The 24,003-nt window shown below is 48.4% G+C and overlaps 1 protein-coding gene and 1 long non-coding RNA gene across 3 annotated transcripts in view; one reads left to right on the forward strand and one right to left on the reverse strand.

The window, feature by feature from the left end:
- FAM135B (family with sequence similarity 135 member B) overlaps nucleotides 1–24,003 on the forward strand; it is a 163,462-nt gene that overhangs the window by 42,400 nt on the left and 97,059 nt on the right. The window contains exon 2 of the mRNA XM_081873988.1: nucleotides 20,574–20,669. Within this exon, the coding sequence (XP_081730114.1) occupies nucleotides 20,593–20,669 (77 nt within the window). The 5' untranslated portion in view covers nucleotides 20,574–20,592. The remainder of the gene's footprint in view (nucleotides 1–20,573; nucleotides 20,670–24,003) is intronic.
- On the reverse strand, nucleotides 1,503–23,868 carry LOC309349060. Of its 2 annotated transcripts, none has more exons than XR_014159647.1 (4): nucleotides 23,765–23,868; nucleotides 20,563–20,685; nucleotides 5,250–5,323; nucleotides 1,503–2,925 (listed from the first exon to the last, which is right to left on the reverse strand). It is a non-coding gene; the product is annotated as an uncharacterized lncRNA (long non-coding RNA). The 2 variants fall into 2 exon arrangements; XR_014159648.1 differs by lacking the exon at nucleotides 23,765–23,868 and adding an exon at nucleotides 20,767–21,156.

Raw genomic sequence — 24,003 nt, forward strand, 5'->3', positions numbered from 1 at the left:
CACATTCTGCTGCTTATCTGGACCCGCCTTGTGGTGTATTGGGAAAATGTATCTATTTGTTGCATTCATTGTTGTTGTTGCTTATTAAATTTGTAGACCGCCCTTCTTCTGAAGAACACAGGGCAGTTCACAACTGGCAGACCCTCCAGACAGACTCCCAGTATTCCGGATTATTGGTCATACTGGCTGGAACTGATGGGAGATAGCTGAAGGGCCACCGGTTCCCCATGCCTATTCTACAAGATGACAACAGCAAACAAACCTATGGTCACATGAAGCATCCTCAATAAGTCCAAACAATCCACATGAAATTCTTGTCTAGACTTTGTGAAAGGATTTTGTGGAACTGTAACAACTTTTCATGTGGATTGTTTGGACTTTATGAACAGACAGGTGGAATAAACACCATTACATGGATTGACCTTATGCATGAACTGACTAGAGAATGATCTGATCCACTGGGTCTTCTGCTTTGTTCATTTGTTGAACTTTATGAGTTACTTCTGTTGAAATTTACAATTGGATACAATGAATAGTATACCTTATTTATCTAAGAACACAGCCGGTTATGTCTCGTGTGTTTATTGTGAATATTCTACAAGATGTTCAGACATGAGGCATGAGAGGCTGAAAGCAGTTTTCTTCCTTGATGTGTCCTTCATACTCTTGTATCTTCCTCTGAATTATGATGTCCTGTGTGAGGATGGGTGAAGCTGTCAATATCTGTTTCTAGCAATCTCTCATTTGTCCAGTCCAAAGTTATATTCTCCACATTTACACACCCTTTCGTGATTATTATTTTGTGATTTTCCAAAAGAAAATTCACCAGCATTCTAGTGTGGATTTCTCCTAATTTCTTATTCAATTTGCCTAATGTGCCCAAAATATTTTTCAAAGGGATTTATTCTAATATGCTATTTTCAGTAACATACAAATTTTTAATGCCTGGGATATGCATTTTTATATACAGTTCTCAGCTGGAGAAGTGCATTGTTACATATGGAGAAGTGGGAATTCTGTTTTTTTCCCCCAATAGATTTTTATTGAGATTTTAAAGGTTACAAAAAGAAAAAAATAAAGAACATATTTAAACAGAAAAATAAAAATAAAAATACAGAACAATACAAGAACAAAGGGAAAAAAACAGAAAAAAAGATGCAGATAATTAAAAAAAACCACACAAATCAATCCTTTACATAACTTTCTTTCCTTTGCTTATTTCCTTGACCTCCTCACACCTCCCTTTTTTGTATTCTAATTCAATTAGATATTTCAGCAAATCCTTTCCATCTTTATTTCTATCCTAATGATTTATCTTAATATACTATAATTTTACATTCTGTTCTTTCACCAATTAACAATCCATTTTTACCTAATCCTTTATATCATTTCTGCTAAAACCACATTACTTCATTCCAACATCCTTCTAACATTCCTTAATTTTACAATGTTTCTGTAGATAAACTTTAAATTTCTTCCAATCTTCTTCCACCAACGAGAAGTGGGAATTCTGAAAGATGGTCGCCTTTCAATTTATTCATTACCTCTGATAGTGCAAGTCTAAGGCTGCGGTCCTACTTTGCCTGGGAAGTTGTTCCAGAGACCACAGGATTCTCTCGTGTTACAGAGTGGGGAAGGAACATTCAGAGAAGGAGATCTGACCGAATGTGCCCCTTCTCTGAGGCTCCCGAATGTTCTGCAGGCAGTGCCCCACTGAAATCGGAGCTAAGATGTTCAGTGAAATGAGCAGCTACTAGCTATGATGCCTCTGTTTTACTGCCAGAGGCAACAGGCTTCTATATTTAGGTGCTGAGAATCCTACTTTGATGCAACTATACGCTATTCACTAGGAATCCCAGAGGCATCTGACTGAGCACTCTGAGAACAGTATTTTGGACTAATTGGGACTTCTCCTAGATCCAGAAGGGTTCTTCTTATGTCCATAGAGAGACAGGGTGTGCAGATCATGTTCCTGCTCTTTCTCCTTGCTCCTCTGCCTGGTTGCTCACTTGGAGAGGATGATCACACGGGTAGCAGTCACAAGGAAGAGAAGAAGAAGAAGAGTTTGGATTTGATACCCCGCTTTATCACTACCCAAAGGAGTCTCAAAGCAGCTAACATTCTCCTTTCCCTTCCTCCCCCACAACAAACACTCTGCGAGGTGAGTGGGGCTGAGAGACTTCAGAGAAGTGTGACTAGCCCAAGGTCACCCAGCAGCTGCAGGTGGAGGAGCGGGGAATCGAACCCGGTTCATCAGATTATGAGTCTACCACTCTTAATCACTACACCACACTGGCTCTCAGAGGAGAGGATCAGGAGAGTAAGGAGGCTCCACAGAGATTAGTCCTGGTCCCTGAGGATTCAGTCCTCAACAGGTGCTTAATGTTGCCAACCCTTGGTGCTGGCACTTCTTTCAAAAAGTGCATTAGAAACAAATTCTAATCCCATTCTTTGTATTTTCATAGAATCATAGAAGGGACCCAAGGCTCATCTAGTCCAATGCAGGGGGCATCTGACTTGCCCATGTATAAGAAAATGCTGTTATCTCGAGAAGCTCGAGTCACTTCTGGCACCACAAGAGAGATGCTGTTCCTCATGATGGGTTTTGTGCTTTGCTGCAAATAGATATTCTTGTGGAAATCCCTCCCTCCCAGGGTTGCTGGTGTCCATGTTTGTTTCAGTCTACTGATGTGGCGCACGAAGCAAATTGATTGCTTACATGGGAAACATTTCATTTGTGCTTACAGCTGGGAAGTTGGAATGTTCTGCTCTTTGTAGCGGTCAATTCACTTTCAAGTTTGGAGCCTCCCCTGCTTTGCTAAATGACTTGGGTTCACTTCTCCATCGCTTCCTGTCCTTTTGTTATGTCATGGAGAGCTTCTGTCTATTTGTGAGTCCACACTTCTGGTTAGAGCTCCAAAACACCTAGAATTCAAGGAGAAGTTTAGTCTGTTTTCTTTATACAATTTTTATTTGATTTTACAATTTAATCTTCAACACATTTATCATATTTTTTAAAAAAACAAAACAAAACTCCCCACCACCACCACGTAACCTCCCTCAACTTTCCCTTCTGGTTCTTTAACAATTTGCTAGGTAAAGGTAAAGAGAACCCTGACCATTAGGTCCAGTTGTGGCCGACTCTGGGGTTGCAGTGCTCATCTCGTTTTATTGGCCGAGGGAGCCGGCGTACAGCTTCCAGGTCATGTGGCCAGCATAACTAAGCTGCTTCTGGCGAACCAGAGCAGCGCACGGAAACGCCGTTTACCTTCTTGCCGGAGCGGTACCTATTTGTCTACTTGCACTTTGACATGCTTTCGAACTGCTAGATTGGCAGGAGCAGGGACTAAGCAACAGGAGCTCACCCCATCACGGGGATTCGAACCGCCGTCCTTCTGATCGGCAAGTCCTAGGCTCAGTGGTTTAACCCACAGTGCCACCCGCTGCTTATTCCACAGCATTTGTATTTCTTATGGCTTTACTTCTGTGACATATCCTCTCCTTACACCAAACATTCATTCTATGCCCTACTTGAGACACAGATGTGTGCCAGCCCATGCCTTTAGAACTGGGGGTGGAGAAGGAGAAGGGACCGGTGGCAGGAGCTGGGACCGAGCAATGGAAGCTCGCCCCGTGGTGGGGATTCGAACCACCGACCTTCTGATCGGCAAGTCCTAGGCTCTGTGGTTTAACCCACAGTCCCACCCACGTCCCTAACAATTTGCTACTTCTGCTTACTTTTTCTATCTTACTTTTCGTCTTTTAGTTAAGTGCTCTTATATTCGTATCATTCTTAAACCAGATTTTCTTCAAATTACATCTTACATTTCATTAATTTCCATATTGTTATCTCTTAACCTTTACACTTGTTTTCTTAGTTGTATGTTTTTACTCGAACCTTGCTAGTAAGTCCATTTCCTTCCAGTATTTCTGTAAATTCAGCATGTATGGTTCCCAGTCTTTTAAAAAGTTTTTATTGTCATTGTCTCTGAGTATTCCCGTGAGTTTTGCCATTTCTGCGTATTCCATAAGTTTGACTTTAGTTTAGTCTGTTTTCATGGCTTCTTCCCAACTATTAAATTCCACATTATATTTGAGCTTTCGCGTGATGTCAAAGCAACTTCTGGAACTTCCTTGGATAATTTTAAACAGAGGTTTAAAATCCATCTGCCAGAGATTCTTTAGCTGTGGTCGCTGCATTGCAGGAGGTTGGACTAGATTACTGTGGGGTGCCTTCCAACTCTATAGCACAGGTGGCCCTGTGGTCTAAACCACTGAGGCTCTTGGGCTTGCTGATCAGAAGGCTGGTGGTTTGAATCCCTGTGATGGAATGAGCTCCCATTGCTCAGTCCCTGCTCCTGCCAACCTAGCAATTAGAAAGCACACCAGTGCAAGTAGATAAATAGGTACTGCTGTGGTGGGAAGGTAAACAGCATTTCCGTGCGCTCTGATTTCCATCACAGTGTTCTATTGTGCCAAAAGTGATCTAGTCCTGCTGGCCACATGACCCGGAAAGCTGTTTCGGACAAATGTCAGCTCCCTCGGTCTGAAGCGAGATGTGTGCCGCAACCCCATAGTCGCCTTTGATTGGCCTTAACTGTCTTTTACCTTTTACCTTTATAGGTCTTATACCTTTTACCTTTATAGCACAAGTTTAGTGCTCATTTCCATGTTATTTGCTTCCAGGAAACAGCTCTTTGCAAATAATACAGAAATGAGTGCTTAATATGCATTATGTTCCACTATAGTTTCAGAAGTGGTGTTTACGTTGTGTGAAAGCTCAAATATAATGTGGAAATTAACAGTTATGGGGATGCCAGTGGAATTGAATAAATGCTATGTGAATACAGCCCTAGAGAGCACATGATAACTCACCTGCCCTAGGCCTCCTAATCATTGCACTATGGAAATGAAAAGAGACCCTGGTGCATTTAAGTCATAGCACATCCCAGCTCTAGAGCCTGGGACCTCTTCCAGCTAACACAATTTAATTTTCTCCATAACCAAGTCCCCAGTGTGCTTTTACCTGAAACTATTCCTAACTCCTCCCCCCCCCAAACAGATGGCACAGCAGACAAAATGAAACATGCCGAAATAATGTTTTGCTACCTGTCTTGGTGAAGCAGGGGAAACTGCAAAATTTAACGAAGGGGAAAGGGAGGTTGACTGCTGTTGGGAGTGCAGCTATTATTACCAGCTCCAGGGATGGGGGGAAGTTGATTTCATTTTGCCCATAAAGGCGCACCTACCTGGTTTGCAATTTCCAAAACGGTATGAGAACAGGAAGGCAGCCATCCTTCGAAATGAATTTTGTGATGCAGTTCTGCAGACAAATAATGCATACCAAGAACTGCATATATTAGAATAAAATGTATATAGGAATGCATATACTCATGAAAATAACATTTAAAAATGGACTATATTAGGGGAAACGGGATAGGCTATAGAAAGAAACAGCCACCCACAGCTAATGTCACTGGCTGAAAGTTTGTCTGTCTCTGCTTCCTATGCCACCTGTAAAAGGCCTCTGTAAATAAGGTAAAGGTAAAGGGACCACTGACCATTAGGTCCAGTCATGACCGGCTCTGGGGTTGCGGCGCTCATCTCACTCTATAGGCCGAGGGAGCCGGCGTACAGCTTCCGGGTCATGTGGGCAGCATGACTAAGCTGCTTCTGGCAAACCAGAGCAGCGCACGGAAACACCATTTACTTATCTATTTGCACTTTCACGTGCTTTTGAACTGCTAGGTTGGCAGGAGCAGGGATTGAGCAACAGGAGCTCACCCCGTCGCAGGGATTCGAACCGCCAACCTTCTGATTGGCAAGTCCTAGGCTCTGTGGTTTAACCCACAGCGCCACCTGCATCCCTGTCTCTGTCTCTGCTTCCTATGCCACCTGTAAAAGGTCTCTGTAAATATCCCCCCGGAAATTTACAATGCGCAATTGACTGTTTGCTCTTCCTGCTCTGTTCTTGTTTGGTTGTTTGTAATTTAGAGCATTTGTACCTCAATCTTCAGCCCTAAATGCTGCCAGAGCAACTTGCAGATAATCAAAACAAGACAGTCCCTACCCACACATGGCGTAATGGTTGGAGCATTGAACCCTCATGACCTTGGAGACCAGGGTTCGAATCCCCACTCAGCCGTGAAGCTCATTGGGTGACCTTGCGCCAGTCGTCATCTGTCAGCCTAGGGTTGCTGTGAGGATGAAATGGAGAGGGGTAGAACCATGTACACCACCTTGAGCTCCTTGAGAAAATAAAAGGTGGTATATAAATGTACTAAATAAATAAGAGTGTGGACTGCATCCTCGTTAGTAGAATGTTACTGTACTGAATAGATCATAGAATCATAGAATCATAGAATCATAGAATCATAGAGTTGGAAGAGACCACAAGGGCCATCGAGTCCAACCCCCTGCCAAGCAGGAAACACCATCAGAGCACTCCTGACATATGGTTGTCAAGCCTCTGCTTAAAGACCTCCAAAGAAGGAGACTCCACCACACTCCTTGGCAGCAAATTCCACTGTCAAACAGCTCTTACTGTCAGGAAGTTCTTCCTAATGTTTAGGTGGAATCTTCTTTCTTGTAGTTTGGAACCATTGCTCCATGTCCGCTTCTCTGGAGCAGCAGAAAACAACCTTTCTCCCTCCTCTATGTGACATCCTTTTATATATTTGAACATGGCTATCATATCACCCCTTAACCTCCTCTTCTCCAGGCTAAACATGCCCAGCTCCCTTAGTCGTTCTTCATAAGGCATCGTTTCCAGGCCTTTGACCATTTTGGTTGCCCTCCTCTGGACACGTTCCAGTTTGTCAGTGTCCTTCTTGAACTGTGGTGCCCAGAACTGGACACAGTACTCCAGATCACCTTCGGCAATATCAGAGAAGGATCTTACAAGGAGTTCCCTCTTGTGTTGATATAGAATCTTAAAGCCATTGGTTCCAGTTCTACCTTCCAGAGCAGGAGAAAACAAGTATGTTCCCTCTTCCATGTGACAGCCTTTAAGATAGCTATCATATCTCCTCTCAGTCTCCTCTTTTCCAGGCTAAACATACACAGCTCCTTCAAGCACATCTCTTAAGACTTAGTTTCCAGTCCCTTGATCATCTTGGTTGCCCTCCTCTGCATACATTCCAGCTTGTCAATATCCTTCTTAAACTGAGGTTCCCAGAGTTGGACACAGTATTCCAGATGTAGTCTCACCAAGGCAGAAAAGAGTGGTACCATTGCTTCCCTTGATCTGGACACTAGACTTGTGTTGATGCAGCCTAGAACAGCATTAGCTTCTTTTGCTTCTTCATCACACTGTTGACTCATGTAAAGCTTGTGGTCCACCAAGATCCCTAGATCCTTTTCACATGTACTGCTAGGAAGCCAGGTGTCCCCCATCCTATATTTGTGCATCTGGTTCTTCCTGCTTAAGTATAAATCCTTACATTTGTCCCTGTTGAAATTCATTTTGTTAGGTTAAGGTCATTTTGAATTCTGATTCTGTCTTCTGTGACATTAGCTACCCCTCCCAGCTTGGTGTCATGACAGAAGCACAGTATAGTTTTGGCTGGTCACGAACTCTGCCACTATCCACAAGAACCTAGGATCTCTTTGGTGGCAGTTCACCGTCTACACCGCCAACAGTGCCCAAACTGGGGAAAGAGGAATTGTCTAAAGCCCTTAGCATTTTTGATCTCCCTATTCAAGATCTCTCAGCTGTGGCAAGCCTTGCAGTATTCTGGAACCTGGGGAAACATTAATCATAGCTGGGAGTTAAAGAAATTACTCATGTCATGCAGGCCTTGCCTTCTTCCGATGGAGAACAGAAAATGAGCAGCTCAACAATAGGGTGAAATAAATGTTTGCTAACCTCGGTGATTGCTTGGGCTAAAAATAAGCCACCAGCACAGGGATCAGCCAGGTTCCACAGCATCTTATGAGCAATAAAAGTGGTAAATTGCTTACATCCAGCTGTGGCTTTGCATTTCTTTCAATGAAAATTGGATTCTGGTCTTGGCAGGGTGAGACCCAAATCAGCAGTCAGTTAGCTTGCAAAGGCAACATGTAAAGGTTGTTTATTGGATTTATTGGATTTATTGCACACTTTCATGCTCCACCTTTCCTCTGCCATGGAGCTGCAGGTGTGGACCAGCTTGACTATTATGCAGAACACAGTGACTTCATTGGATGCAGATATCAGACCTTCCAGGTGTCCCCATTTCCCAGTGACAGTCCCGGATTTATAGAAGCTGTCCCAGTTTCTGAATTGATCCTGGAATGTCTTGCTTTTCCTTAAAGGTAAAAGTAAAGAGACCCCTGATAGTTAAGTCCAGTCGGCGCTCATCTTGCTTTACAGACCAAAGGAGCCAGTGTTTGTCCGTTCCGTGGACAGTTTTCTGGGTCATGTGGCCAGCATGACTAAGCCGCTTCTGGTGCAATGGAACACCAACACCAGAGCAGCACACAGAAACACAATTTAACTTCCCACCAGAGCATTACCTATTTATCTACTTGCACTTTTAGGCGTGCTTTCAAACTGCTAGGTTGGCAGGAGCTGGGACCCAGCAACAGAAGCGCACCTCGTTGTGGGGATTCAAACTGCCGACCTTTTGATCAGCAAGCCCAAGGCTCAGCGGTTTAGACCACAGTGTCACCCGCACCCCTTAGGGTGTCCCTATTTTCATCAGAGAAATGTTGGAGGGTACAGAGTCATGTGACCCCCCTGAGCCAAGGAGGTCACTAACTATGCAACCTTTAGAAGACATCTGAAGGAAGCCCTGTATAGGGATGCTTTTTTAATGTTTAATGTTTTATTATGTTTTTATATGTGCTGAAATCTGCCCAGAGTGACTGGAGCAACCCATTCAGATGGGTGGGGTATTATATTATTATTATTATTATTATTATTATTATTATTATTATTATTATTACTAAATATGATGTCAGGGAACTGACATCAGAGTCAGAGGTGGAGGTAAGGCTCCCAAGCGATGCTGAAGAGGGGGCCAGCAAGGAGAGAGGGAGCTCATCGGCTGGGGAAGGGAATCAGCGCAACACCAGTAGAGAAGGGGGGCAGATGGGGGATTCGGAGAGGGGTCTCCAAGACTCTTCGCCCGAAAACAGTGAGGAGAGCACAGGCACTCCTCTGCCCACTCCCTCCCTGCGCAGAAGACTTCCGCGCAGGGAGAGTAGGAGGAGACTGGGCGTCAAACAACTTCTTTGCTGGAAGAGGTTCAAAAAACGCCCACTGACGGATTCTGCTAGCGACTGAACAGCCACGGAGTGAAGGGCTGTCAGCCAGGACAGGTTAAACCAGGCAACCTGGGCCAGGAGTGGCGGTAACTTACGCACGAGCAACCCCTTATAACCATTACATATGACATCCCTGTTTTCATTGGAGAAATGCTGGAGCAGTGCAAAAAAGCAGCAGCCCATTCCCTCCAATATTTAGCATCTGATGGTATATTGCCATTGACCATGGATATTCTACTTTGGATTTATCAGCAGCTATGAGCCACAAGGGACGTGGGTGGTGCTGTGAGTTAAACCACTGTGCCGCTTGGGCTTGCCGATTGAAAGGTTGGCGGTTCGAATCCCTGTGACAGGGTGAGCTCCCGTTGCTCTGTCCCAGATCCTGCCAACCTAGCAGTTCAAAAGCATGCAGTGCAAGCAGATAAATAGGTATCACTCTGGTGGGAAGGTAAACAGCATTTCCGTGTGCTGCTCTGGTTTTGCCCGAAGCGGCTTAGTAATGCTGGCCACAAGACCCGGGAAAACTGTCTGCGGAAGCAGACAAACTCCGGCTCCCTCGGCTTTCAAAGCAAGATGAGCGCCGCAACCCTAGAGTCATTTGTGACTGGACTTAATTGTCAGGGGTCCCTTTACCTATGAGCCACAAATAACTTGCAGAAAGTGAAAAGCCCAAGCTGCTGGGCTGTGGAAGTTCATGTTTGAGAACTGTGTGTGTGTGTACGAAATAAATAAATAACATGCCTTATCTCTCTGCTCCGCTCACTTTTTCAAACACTTTATTGTAAGCGAGCATGTCTTTGCTCATGACTCACAGTTGCCCTTTATTTCTGAAGCAGCATATCATTATTTTGGTCCTCTCCGAATCTGACTTCATTGATTTTTGTGCTAGCGGGAGAGCGAGGGAGAAAGAGTGAGAAATATTCCGTTCTGTGGGACAATATTTCATAAGCAGAACGGAGAGGGGGACGGCTTTTCTTCTTTCTTTCTAAAGGTTCTATTATTGTTTTTCCACCGGCAAACAAATCCCAGCTTTATAGCTGGAAACCTAATGCAACACAGTGCCTGACAAATATATTATGAAGCCTTGCACATTTTCTAAGCAAGACAGCAAATTCTTTCTCTCGCTCTCCTGTTTTTGAGCCATGGTCTCGTTCCATGGAGTGTTTTGTTTTGCTGCGGCATTGCCCCTGATGATGATGCTTATTTGGGAAAGGATTTGGTAACAGAAGCAGGCAAGTGTAACCAAAATAGTGAGGCTGGGTTATATTTTTTTGCTGAAGAATAGCACTGGGAAGATTGATCAGCAGTCAGGTGGGTAACAGGTTTGCTCTTTGTCGCTTGTAATGTATGGTGGTGTTCTTAATGCAAACGATACTGTGTGTTTCTCGTTTCGTTCTCTGGTTCTTGTCATGTGTTGGTGAAATTTGCAAGGCTTGCACATTTGATATCATTAATGCTTGGTGACTGGGCCAAACCACACACACAGGGCATCTACCATGTATCTATCCCTTTTGGTGTGATTTTTAGGGGTTTAATACTTATCATTAGGTAAAGGTAAAGGGACCTCTGATGATTAGGTCCAGTCATGGCCGACTCTGGGGTTGCAGCGCTCATCTCGCTTTATTGGCTGAGGGAGCTGGCGTACAGCTTCCGGGTCATGTGGCCAACATGACCAAGCCGCTTCTGGCAAACCAGAGCAACGCACAGAAACACCGTTTACCTTCCCACTGGAGTGGTACCTATTATCTACTTGCACTTTGACGTGCTTTCAAACTGCTAGGTTGGCAGGAACGGGACTGAGCAACGGGAGCTCACCCCATTGCGGGGATTCGAACCGCCAACCTTCTGATCGGCAAGTCCTAGGCTCTGTGGTTTAACCCACAGTGCCTCCCGCGTCCCCAATACTTATCATTAGAGGCATTCAAACAAAGGTCAGGTATTCTTGAGCTGTGGTTCTCGCATGGCAGAGGGTTGGACTAGATACTCTTGTGGTCCCTTCTAACTCTACAATTCTATTGACGTTTTAAAGCATGGGTCTTCAAGCATAGGTCAGATGCACAGGGGGCCACAAGGCCACACCAGGTGAGTCGCAGATTTGCCATGTTAGATTACAGTTTAGGTGGATCAGATCACCACTCAGCTGAACCTTTGCACAAGGCCGGTAAGTTTTCCAATTACTCACCCCATGCCCATGAAATGCAAAGCTGCATAATATGTGAAGGAGACGCATTCAATATTCAATCAGGTGATCTGATCGATCTTCAGCAGGCTTTTCCTGGCTGTAAAGCCCATTTTTATACAGAATTTATCAGCTTTGGCAATAAATAAATAAACCATGGTTAGGCTCACAGCTCGCCCTCCGTGACCTGTTAGTCACTTGCAGAATCCGTCAGTGGGCTGTTTGACGCCAAGTCTCCTCCTATGTTCCCTGAGCGGAACGCGTCTGCGCAAGTAAGGGGAAGGCAGGGGCATGCCAGCGCTCTCTCCACTAGTTTCGGGTGAAGGGTCTTGGAGCCCTGTCTCCAATTCCTCCATCTCCCTCTCTACTGTGCTGGACCCGGGGGAAAGGTACCTTGAGCGTAGTCTGAGTCCACACGAAGAGGGGCGAGGTCCGAGGCGGAGAGCCGGGCGGGGAACAGGAACGCTGGAACAGGAGGCCGAGCAGGGTACAGGAACACCGGATGGTCAGCAACAGGAGGCCGAGCAGGGAACAGGAGCACCGGATGGTCAGGAACAGGAGGCCAAGCAGGGATCAAGAACACAGGAAGGTCCAAAGCCAACAACGACGTTGCTCCCGCAACCTGGGACCGGGCTGACTGGGCTTTTATCCTCTTCTAAGGCCAGGGGCGGTCCCGGCCCCCAGGAGCCCCGCCTCCTCTGGCCTTAAGGCGAGCACTCCTCCTGGGAGCAACCAGTTCCCTTCGCCTCTCTGCCCTAAGCCTCTGCAGATCAGGAGAGGCCGAAGGGTTACTGGGCCCTGGAGGAGGCTCACCTGTAGCCACTGAGTCCTCAAGCCCCTCTGGGGCCTGAAGGGTTTCACCTGGGGCCAGCTCCTGGTGCTCTGCCACAGGTGCAGGCTCTTCAGCATCTAGGCCTTGCCCCAGTTCAGCCGGCCCTGGAGGCGGGGACTCCTGTGCAGGCTGGGATTCCTCTGGTTCATCCTCTGAATCGGAATCCCAGGCCATCACACCATCCCCCCTCCCAGGCCCCCCCCTCAACCGAGGGTCCGGACCCGGCTTGCCGGGGTACGTCGCATGGAACTCTCGGAGGCAGGCAGGTGCGTGGACGTTGGCCGCTGGTTCCCAGGAACGGTCCTCCGGTCCGTACCCCTTCCAGTCAATGAGATACTGCAGCTTTCCCCTGCGGTATCGGGAGTCCAGGATGCGTTCCACCTCGTACTCAGGCTCTCCCTGAACCAACACTGGCTGCGGTCGGGGACGGTTCGGGTGGAACTCGTCGGGTGGGGCCACTGGACTCAGAAGGGACCTGTCGAAGACCGGGTGAACCTTCAGGGTTGCGGGTAACCGGAGACGGAATGCCACAGGAGAGACTTGGTCCACTATAGGGAACGGGCCGGTGAATCGGGCGTCCAACTTCCGCGAAGGTCGAGAAGGGTGGAGGTGGCGAGTGGAGAGCCAAACCAGGTCACCGACGCGAAGTTCCGGCCCCACCTGGCGGTGGCGGTCGGCCTGGGCTTTGTACGCTTCCTTGGCCTGGTGCAGTTGCTCCACCAAAAGCTGTTGCTGGGACTGGAGCTCTTGAAGCCACTCCGTCACCGCCGGGACCGCGGATGCCGGCAGCACATCTGGAAACAGCCGTGGATGATAACCGTAACTGGCCTGGAACGGGGTCTGCTGGGTGGACGCATTCACCGCGTTGTTGTAGGCGAACTCCGCCAATGCCAGGTGGTCGACCCAGTCATCCTGCTGGTAGCTGCAGTAACACCGGAGGTACTGCTCCAGCACCGCGTTCGCCCGTTCCGTCTGGCCATCGGTCTGTGGGTGGTAGGCTGACGAGAGGCAGACCTCTGTCCCGAGGGTCTGGTGTAATGCTCACCAGAACCGGGATGTAAACTGAACGCCCCTGTCGGACACCACGCGCTCAGGTAGGCCATGCAGGCGGAAGACATGCTGAAGGTACAGCTGAGCGGTTTCCTTGGCTGTGGGTACAGATGGGCAGGGGGCGCAGTGCACCATCTTGGTGAAATGGTCGGAGAAAACTAGGAGGCAGGTACAACCACGAGACGGGGGTAAGTCCACTACAAAGTCCAACGAAACCGTGTGCCAAGGGCGCGGTGGAACTGGCAATGGCTGAAGTAGGCCGGGGGGTCGCCCGGTAGGGCCCTTGGCGCGCCGGCAGACATCACAACCAGCAACGTATCGAGCCACGTCAGCCTTCAGGCGGGGCCACCAAAACTCACGACTGACCAGATGGGTGGTCCGATACCGTCCAAAGTGCCCCGCTGCTGGGGCATCATGGGCCATCCGGAGAACCTCCAGCCGCAGTGGCCCTGGCGGGATGTACAGACGACCGTGGTGCAGCAGAAGGCCCTGATGCAGGACCAGCCCCGGATACTGTGGGCTGGACCCTTCAGCCAGCTCCTGGAGTCGTTCCTGGGCCCAAGCGTCGACCCGCTGCTGTTTCCGCACCCGAGCCTGCAGTGGCTCCGCCTCCTGGGTGGCCAGGAATGCAGCTGGAGGTAGGATCGTGGTGGGTTCTGCTTGCTGTACCGTGTCTGAGTTGTCTTCAGGTTTCCGGGACAGGGCATCCGCCTTCTGGTTCTGAGAGCTAGGGATGTAGCGGATCCGGAACTGGAACCGGGAAAAGAACAACGCCCACCGGATCTGTCTTTGGTTCAGCTTGCGGGTGGTCTGGAGGTACTCCAGGTTCCGGTGGTCGGTTCTCACCTCCACCGGATGTCGTGCCCCCTCAAGATGGTGGCGCCAGACCTCAAAGGCCACCTTGATGGCCAGTAGTTCCCGCTCCCACACAGTATAGTTACGCTCCGCTGGTAGGAGCTGGCGGGAATAGAAGGCACAGGGTAAGAGTGGCGCTTCAGGTCCATTCTGTTGAGACAAGACGGCACCGAGAGCCGTACTGGAGGCGTCGGTCTCCACCACAAAGGGTCGAGAGGGGTCAGGATGTTGTAAGATTGGCGCCCTCTGGAAACAGGCCTTCAACCCCTGAAACGCCTCCTCTGCCTCCTTGTCCCAGGAAAACGGCGTCTTTGGGCGCAGTAGCCGGGTCAACGGGGTGGTGCGATGAGCATAATCTGCGATGAAGGTCCGGTAGTAGTTGGCGAACCCCAGGAAACGCTGTAGGTCCTTGCGGTTCCGGGGTGCCGCCCATTCTCGAACCGCTGCCACCTTCCCAGGGTCCATCTGCACCCCATCTGGAGAGAGCCGGTGTCCAAGGAAGTCCACAGTCCGCTGATGGAACTCGCACTTGCTGAGCTTTGCGTACAAACGGTGCTCACGCAAGCGCTGCAGCACGGTCCGGACATGTCCCTCATGGCGAGCCGGGTCACGGGAGTAAACCAGTATGTCATCCAAGTACACCACCACGTACTTGTCTAACAAGTCCTGGAACACGTGGTTGATGTAGCGTTGGAACACAGCAGGCGCGTTGCACAAACCGAAAGGCATAACCAAGTATTCGAACTGCCCGTACCGGGTCCCAAATGCTGTCTTCCACTCATCCCCGGCTCGGATCCGAATCAAGTTGTAGGCCCCCCGGAGGTCCAGCTTGGTGAACACCTGTGCCCCTTGCACCCGCTCCAGCAACTCCGAGATAAGGGGCAAGGGGTACCGGTCTGGGATGGTAATTTTGTTCAGGGCTCGGTAATCATGGCAAGGGCGAAGTTCCCCACATTTCTTCTTAACAAAGAGCACTGGTGCCGCGGTAGGCGAGGTGGAAGGCCTAATGAACCCACGCTCCAGGTTCTTGCGCAAGAAGTCCTGCAAAGCCTCGCGCTCTGGCTCTGTTAGAGAATATAAGCGACTCACTGGTAAGGGCGCTCCGGGCTGGAGGTCTATGCCGCAGTCAAAAGGCCGATGCGGCGGCAGCTGGTCTGCCCCCCGTTCCTCGAACACGTCCTGGTAGTCCTGGTACACGGCTGGGAGCGTGGGTGCTGCCTCCTCCGTGGGCGCGGCCGCCAGCGTCTCGGATTGAGCATGGGAACATGGGTCTGGGAAGTGCACAGTCCGTTTGACCCAGTCAATCTGAACGTTGTGAGCTTCCAGCCAGTCCATCCCGAGCACGAGGGGGAACCGGGGCATAGAGGCAATGTCCAAAGTTCGCAACTCCCGGTGCTGCTGGAGACACAGGACCAGGGGCTGGGTCTCCTGAGTAACGGCTCCTGAACGTAGAAGCCGTCCGTCAATTGCTTCCACCTGGACCGGTTCTGGCTTGTTCCGAAGTGGCACCTGATGATGGGCAGCAAAAGCAGCGTCCATATAAGAACGGGTTGCTCCTGAATCCACCAAAGCATGGGTAAGAATCCAGGGCCCACCTGGAGGGTATAAACGTACCGGAACCATAAGATGTTGCAAGTCCATTGGTGCGGGCCCATTCTGCGCTGTTTGGGACCCCCGGTAGCTAGGGCCATCAGCTACTGGGGGTTGGCGGTTTCCCTGCGGCTGGCGTTTCTCAGGGCAGGACCGAGCGTAGTGTCCACTTCCGCCACAGTAGAGACATAGATTCCCCTCCCGACGCCGCACCTTCTCTGCGGGGGAAAGGCGTGGCCGCACTGCCCCGAGCTGCATAGGCTCCTCCGATAACTCAGTTGTGACCGTGGGGCTGCTGGAAGAAACTGGTGCCGAGAACTGGAGGTGTCGTCGGCCCCGGGCCTGGCGACGATCCTCCAGCCGGTCGTCTATCTGTAGACTCCGTTGAATGAGAGTGTCTAGCATGGTGGGGCGTTCCATTGTGGCCAGCTGGTCCAGTATCTCGTCCGAAAGCCCTTCGAGATACTGGTCCCGCAATGCCGAGTCGTTCCAGGTCAAGTCCTGTGCCAACAGCCGAAACTCCGTGGTATATGCGGCCACCGTGGACTCGCCCTGTTTCAACTGCCGAATCGCCCGGTTGGCTTGACTCCCTTTCTGGGGGTTGCCGAACGCGGCCTCCAAAAGATTGCAAAACCCCGTATAGTCTGCCAGCAAGGGGGAGTCTTGCCTGAGTAGCGGCAACGCCCACTTGGCCGCCTGGTCCTTTAACAAACTAATCAAAAAGTGCACCTTGGTGCGGTCGTCAGGGAAGTTCCGGGCTCGCCCCTGAATATACAGCTTGGCTTGGGCGAGGAACATGGGAAAGCTGGCCGGGGCTCCATCAAATTTCTCGGGCAAAGCCACTGGGTACTTGCCAGGAGCCGGGGCGTCGGCCCCAGGAGCCGGTAGGGCTTCCAAGCGCTGCTGAAGTGCCGTAACCGCGTCGCTGAGTTGCTGCACGGTGTGAATCAAGGCCTGGTTCTTCTGGGCCAAAGCCACCAGCGCAGCCACCTGGTCAGCCATGGCCTCTGGCTCTTCCCGAACGCACCCCAACGAAGGGGGAGTGCGGGTGTGGCGGGAGCAAACTGTGCTGGACCCGGGGGAAAGGTACCTTGAGCGTAGTCTGAGTCCACACGAAGAGGGGCGAGGTCCGAGGCGGAGAGCCGGGCGGGGAACAGGAACGCTGGAACAGGAGGCCGAGCAGGGTACAGGAACACCGGATGGTCAGCAACAGGAGGCCGAGCAGGGAACAGGAGCACCGGATGGTCAGGAACAGGAGGCCAAGCAGGGATCAAGAACACAGGAAGGTCCAAAGCCAACAACGACGTTGCTCCCGCAACCTGGGACCGGGCTGACTGGGCTTTTATCCTCTTCTAAGGCCAGGGGCGGTCCCGGCCCCCAGGAGCCCCGCCTCCTCTGGCCTTAAGGCGAGCACTCCTCCTGGGAGCAACCAGTTCCCTTCGCCTCTCTGCCCTAAGCCTCTGCAGATCAGGAGAGGCCGAAGGGTTACTGGGCCCTGGAGGAGGCTCACCTGTAGCCACTGAGTCCTCAAGCCCCTCTGGGGCCTGAAGGGTTTCACCTGGGGCCAGCTCCTGGTGCTCTGCCACAGGTGCAGGCTCTTCAGCATCTAGGCCTTGCCCCAGTTCAGCCGGCCCTGGAGGCGGGGACTCCTGTGCAGGCTGGGATTCCTCTGGTTCATCCTCTGAATCGGAATCCCAGGCCATCACATCTTCTCTATTGGGGTTACGCTGAATTCCTTTCCCCCCTGCTGGTCCCCTCTCCGGCATCGCTCTGGAGCCCTGCCTCCGCCTCTCGCTCTGATGTCAGTTCCCTGACAATAGGGAAGGAGTGGTAACAGGGTAGGGAGACGTGAAAAGAGGTGGGCAGATGCCATTATGTGTGTATTTAAAGCTCTGTGACATCTGGAAATGAGGATCAGTGGGGGAGGCCAAAGGACACACCAATGATGGAGGACCTTTCTTAGCACAAGGGGCTGAATTCCATTCTGGAAAACCTTCCAAGGTCTAAATACCAGTGCAGGGCAAGGCTAGAGGCCAAAGGGGAAGGATGAATTTAAATTTTTACCTTCATGTAGTAGGATAGGCTCAACACATGTTTCTCTATCTTCTATCCAAGCAAGCAAGCAAGAAGCACCACCAGAGTTCAAGGACACATCCACAGACAGGCAAAACGACTTAAGGAGGGATGTGAAGCTAAGGCGGGGGTTTGGCCTGAGGAGCGAGAGAGTGGTTTGAGAGTGAACTTAAGGACCAGGTGGAGAGCCCTGTAGGACCACATTTGGCCCGCAGGCCAAATGTGCCACTGTATTCTGCTCTGGTCAGACCTCACCTGGAGTCCAGTTCTGGGCACCACAGTTCAAGAAGGACACTGACAAACTGGAACGTGTCCAGAGGAGGGCAACCAAAATGGTCAAAGGCCTAGAAACGATGCCTTATGAGGAACGGCTAAGGGAGCTGGGCATGTTTAGCCTGGAGAAGAGGAGGTTAAGGGGTGATATGATAGCCATGTTCAAATATATAAAAGGATGTCACATAGAGGAGGCAGAAAGGTTGTTTTCTGCTGCTCCAGAGAAGCGGACATGGAGCAATGGTTCCAAACTACAAGAAAAAAGATTCCACCTAAACATTAGGAAGAACTTCCTGACAGTAAGAGCTGTTCGATAGTGGAATTTGCTGCCAAGGAGTGTGGTGGAGTCTCCTTCTTTGGAGGTCTTTAAGCAGAGGCTTGACAACCATATGTCAGGAGTGCTCTGATGGTGTTTCCTGCTTGGCAGGGGGTTGGACCCGATGGCCCTTGTGGTCTCTTCCAACTCTATGATTCTATGATTCTATGATTCTAGGCCTAAGGTTCCCCGTCTTGAAGCTAAACTGGAAAAGGTGGGCTTTGAGGAGGGACTTGAAGGAAGAGAGGCAAGAGTGACCATTCTGGTAGGGGATTTCATGCATAGAAAACAGAAAAGGGCATGGACCTGGCAAGGGTGGCTGTGTGCAGGGCACAGCGTGGAGGGTGCCAGGGGGGCAATGGCCCTGGGCACACAATTTTTGAAGGGGCACAATCCAGGCACCCTCAGCATGGCCTGGCCTGGCCCAATGCTCCTCTCTGCTCACCAAGGGCCACAGGCAAACAGGTGGCTCATAACAGCCCCACTTTGCTCCTGTGGGGGTGGGAATGCTCCCATGGTGAGAGCTGGGCTGGTTTCCCCTGTGCCCTCCATGCACCCCCTACCCCGGGGTGCACATTAAGTAGTAGCAGTAATTTATTATTTGTACCCCGCCCATCTGGCTGGGTTTCCCCAGCCACTCTGGGTGGCTTCCAACAAAGATTAAAAATACATTAAAACTTCCCTGAACAGGGCTTCCTTCAGATGTCTTCTAAATGTCAGGTAGTTGTTTATCTCTTTGACATCTGATGGGAGGGCGTTCCACAGGGCGGGTGCCACTGCTGAGAAGGCCCTCTGCCTGGTTCCCTGTAGCTTAGCTTCTCGCAGTGAGGGAACCACCAGAAGGCCCTCGGCACTGGACCTCAGTGTCCAGGCAGAACGATGGGGCTGGAGACGCTCCTTCTGGTATACTGGGCCCAGGCCGTTTAGGGCTTTAAAGGTCAACACCAACACTTTGAATTGTGCAGGGAACCAATGTAGTTCTTTCAGGACCGGTGTTATTATGGGAGCCAATGTAGGTCTTTCAGGACCGTGTTATTATGGGAGCCAATGTAGGTCTTTCAGGACTGGTGTTATATGGTCTCGGCAGCCAATCCCCAGTCACCTGGGCACCGCCACGGGTACCAGCAACCGATGCTACATCACTGGCTGTGTGATTTTTCTGCTAATCAAATGTTAGAAGTGTGAGGACCTGGGATGAGCAGCAAGAGACAGAGGATACCTTCAAGTTCTGCTAATGAGCTTCCAGAGGTGGTGTCTGGCTGCTGTCAGCAAATTGTATGCTGGATGACATGTGGTTTCCCTACCAGGGTCAGGCAAGGACTAGAGCTTATAGTTTAGAGCCGTGTTTCCCAAACTTTGGCCTCCAGATGTTTTTGGACTATAATCCCTGACCACTGGCCCTGCTAGCTAGGGATGATGAGAGTCATTATTATTATTATTTATTTAATTTCTATACTGCTTTATATTTCTAAGAAAAATCTCAGAGCAGTTTACAGTATATCAAAACATCAATAAAACATCAATAAAACAATCTGAAGAAAGTCAAATATAGAGTATACAGTCAATGCAACATTATTTACAGAAAAGTAAAATATTATCTTAAAGATTTCAAAATAAAACATTACTAAGGAGGCCGACTACAGAATACATACTTAACACAAGCAAAGTTAACAGGAAAAAAAAATCTTAAACATTTTAAAAACAACAACACCATTGCTAGGTGAAGTCAAATATAAAATGCACATTTAAAACAGCATAATTAATAAGAGAATAAAATAGTATCATAAGCATGACATGGCTCTTTGGCAGGCACAAAAAGATGGGGCAAAACAATCCAGTAGGGTTTGTTGTCAGGCATAGTGATGTCCCTCTGGTCTCACCTGGAGCCTCTTCAGTAGGGCTGGTGAGTCTGGGCCCCACCCCCTAGTCCAGGTGGAAAGGGCCTTGCAGGGAGCGGCCTTCATGACTCACAGCTAGGCAATGTCCAGCAACAGCTGGAGACTCAAGTCTGGGAAAGACTGGTTTAGAGGCTTTCCAGATCTAACACCAGCACAATCACCACTGGGACCACATAGGCTTTTGATAAATTTCTGCTATGCATCTCCATCTTTCCTCATCTGCTCAACCAACTCCTTCCTTTCTCACCTGCTCTTTAGGTGATGACCTGAAAACATCATGTCGGAGGTCCAGGGAACTGTCGACTTTTCTGTGGAGCTGCACAAATTCCATAATGTGGATCTCTTCCAGAGAGGGTGAGTCAATCGATTTCTGTATCCATGCATAAGAAAGTTGCAGGTGCTTTGAAGTTAATCAGATGTCCACGTTATGAGGGAAAGTCCCTCTTCTTACCAGTTGCTTCAGAGAAACAAGCCATGGGCATCATGCTCATGCCTGAGTTGTGGACTTCTGGCTGACTATGGGAAAAGTTGAATTAGCTCATCCTTTGCCAGCCTGGTGTCCTCTAGATATTTTGGACTACAACTACCATCATCTCTGACCATTGACCATCCTGGCAGATGATGGAATTGTAGTCCAAAATATCTGGAAGGCACCAGATGATGAGTGGACCTTTTCAGTAGTGGCACCTCACCTGTGGAATCCTCTTCCTAGGAGACTTGTCTGAATTTTGTGGTGCTAAAGTGACTGTATACAAATGCATATACTGGGGTAAAGCATGTGTTTAAATGCAAATAATAGTGAAAATAACACACAAAAGGCATTATATAAGAGGAAATTTTGCAAAAATGTGCCTATCAGAAAGAATTGCATGCAAATAGATATGTATATATTAGGAAAATGCTTTTGAATGTTCATGAGGATTTGTTAAATGAAATAAAATCACAAACTGAGGTGGAAATGTGGAGAACTGAATTTAAGACTGGGGAAAATGAGAAACTCAAAAAAACTAAAATTGACAGATTTAAGCTTATCCCTAGTGTATATATAGCATTGCAGCCTTATGCAATTACTGCAATACAATATTTCAAAGGCTGAAATAGGAATCACCCCTTGTTTATGACCCTGTCCTGTTTAGAGGACATTCAGGGAGAAAAATGCATGAAATAATTTGCATACTCAATCAGTGTTTACAACAATCAAAAGCAGACACTGGAAAATTAGGAGTGGCATGTTTGAAATATATTGTCTTTTTGAAAGTAAGTAAGTAAGTAAGTAAGTGTGTGTGTGTGTGTGTGTGTGTGTGTGTGTGGAGATATACTGAGACCTAAAGGTCAAGCATATATAATGCAATTTTTGAAAGAAATGCACATTTGAAGATTTCTTCTCCTCATTGAAATTCACCCCCATCACCTATGATTTAATCAGTGTAGACAGCTGAGTCTCTACCAAAATTAGTTTTAAGTTTCTGACATTCTTTAATAAACTTGGAAACTGAATTATCCAGATTTAGCAGAGATCAATTAATTGATTTGCCTGCTTATGCCAGGTCTTCATTCCCTCCAACTTATTCTTATGCCACTCAAAATAATTGACAAATTTGGTGTGTATATTTGTAAACATAAAAAGAGGTAGCAGAGTATGGAGGGGAGAAAAATGTAAAGCAGAGGCAACTGAGAGAAAGAGTGGGAGGTTCCAGCAATCATAGAATCATAGAACTGATTTAAATTTGTTTTGAATATTGTACTTCAGAGCATAATAATATACATAAGATGAGCTGGCTGAATCAGGCAAATGGCCCATCTCAGAGTGGCTGATAAGATGCCCATTAGAAGACCACAAGCAGGACCAGAATGGGGTCCTCCAGAGCCCTAGGAGAGTGACCAAATAAACTATCTATAGAATGAAAAAAAACCCACAAAGGCCTGAGAGAATTGCCATTGCATTTACGAACCAAGAAAGCTGCCTTATATCATGTTAGATCATTGGTCTGTCAAGCCCAGTCCTGGGGGAACTTTTCCAGCTTGAGGGACACCTTCCTTTCAGTGGCAGGTGGAACAACTAATCCAAATTGTACCTTTGCATGGTAGGATAGTTTCTACACAGATTCACACCTTCTCTATCCTTCATCCAGGCTAGTGAGAGTCATTATCAGAGTTCAGGGATGGATTCTAACCAAGCAAAAATACTCAAAGAGGTTCTGAACCAGGATCGGTGAGGGGCATTGTATGGGGAGAGAGGTTGTGGCATGAGAAGAGTCCAGTAGGCCAGGTAAAGAGGTTTAAATTTGGCCCACATGCCTGAGGCTCTCCATCCTTGATCTAGTCAAGCCATGCTCTCCACATCTTTCAGACTACAACTGCCATCAGCCAGAGAGAGAGCCTGGCCAGTGGTCATGGAGAATAGGAATTGTAGTCCAAAACAACTGGAAAGCAACAGATCGAGGAAGGTTGTTTTGGACTTTGGTTGTCTACAGAGGCATTCCGGTGTCCCAGTCCAGGATCTCCTGAACCCTAAAGAGGATCTTGTAAATTTAAAGCAAAGCAGGATTGGGTCTTGGACATTCTGAATGCAAGGCAAAATGGTTATGGCTTTTCCCCCGTATATCAGTTAAAGTGGATTTGAAGGTTCCTGTTTGGCTCAAATATGGAAGAAATGCTGAAGTAAGGGAGAAAAAGATCATACTAGTAAAAAAATTCAAAAATATCCTTGACACTGAAGGGTTTTTTTTTGGGGGGGGGGGATGTCTTTTTTAATGGCTTTTTGTTCTAGAGTTGAAATGTGTAACACTTTAGAGGGGAAAACAGAGCACTTTAATTACTAAAAGAGCTCGCTGCTAAGGCACTAGGTGATTAAATGCAAGTCAATCCTTTCATCAGTCTACATCCAATTTTAGTGTTCAATATATATCCATTAATCTGCGGGCAAGATGTATGTCTTTATTCCTTGGCAGCGCAATTGCATTCCACCCCACCACCCCCAACACCTCTGATAGCAAAAGCTCGCAAAAATGAATCATGTATTGTACTGTAGCATAATCATCTCTCTGTGCATAATGAATTTTATGATGATGTCCACAAACAAGCAGGATGTTGGCTTCTAATAGAATTGGAAATGTAACCATAGCGGGAGATAGTTGCTGTCAGGCAACAAGAACAATAGTAATAACGTTGGGGACAGGAAATGTATACTCTTGAGATTATCATGCTCTGAGCATTTTACCAGTCAGCAAAAAATATCTGCATGATACGATGCATGGTTTCTTTACCCCAAAAGGAGATGCTATGAAAAGGTGTACAACTCATGGTGAGCCGCCAAGCCAAGCATAGCGCCATGCCCTCCCCAGCCAAGAATAGCAACTGAGCAGGATTAAGAAAAAAACACACAATTTGAGATAGCAGAGATCATGCATCTAGCACTAATAATGTCAACATTGCACAAGAAAGCTTACAGTATCTACACAGCAGAGGATGGATAGGGAAGCTGTGGTCCTCCAGATACTCTTGGTCAACTCCTGCCATCATCCCTCACCATTGAAGAAGAAGAAGAGTTTGGATTTGATATCCAGCCTTTCACTCCCTTTAAGGAGTCTCAAAGCGGCTAACATTCTCCTTTCCCTTCCTCCCCCACAACAGACACTCTGTGAGGTGAGTGGGGCTGAGAGACTTCAAAGAAGTGTGACTGGCCCAA

This window comes from Podarcis erhardii, assembly GCF_964252035.2.
Source record: "Podarcis erhardii genome assembly, chromosome: 8".
NCBI lineage: Eukaryota > Metazoa > Chordata > Lepidosauria > Squamata > Lacertidae > Podarcis > Podarcis erhardii.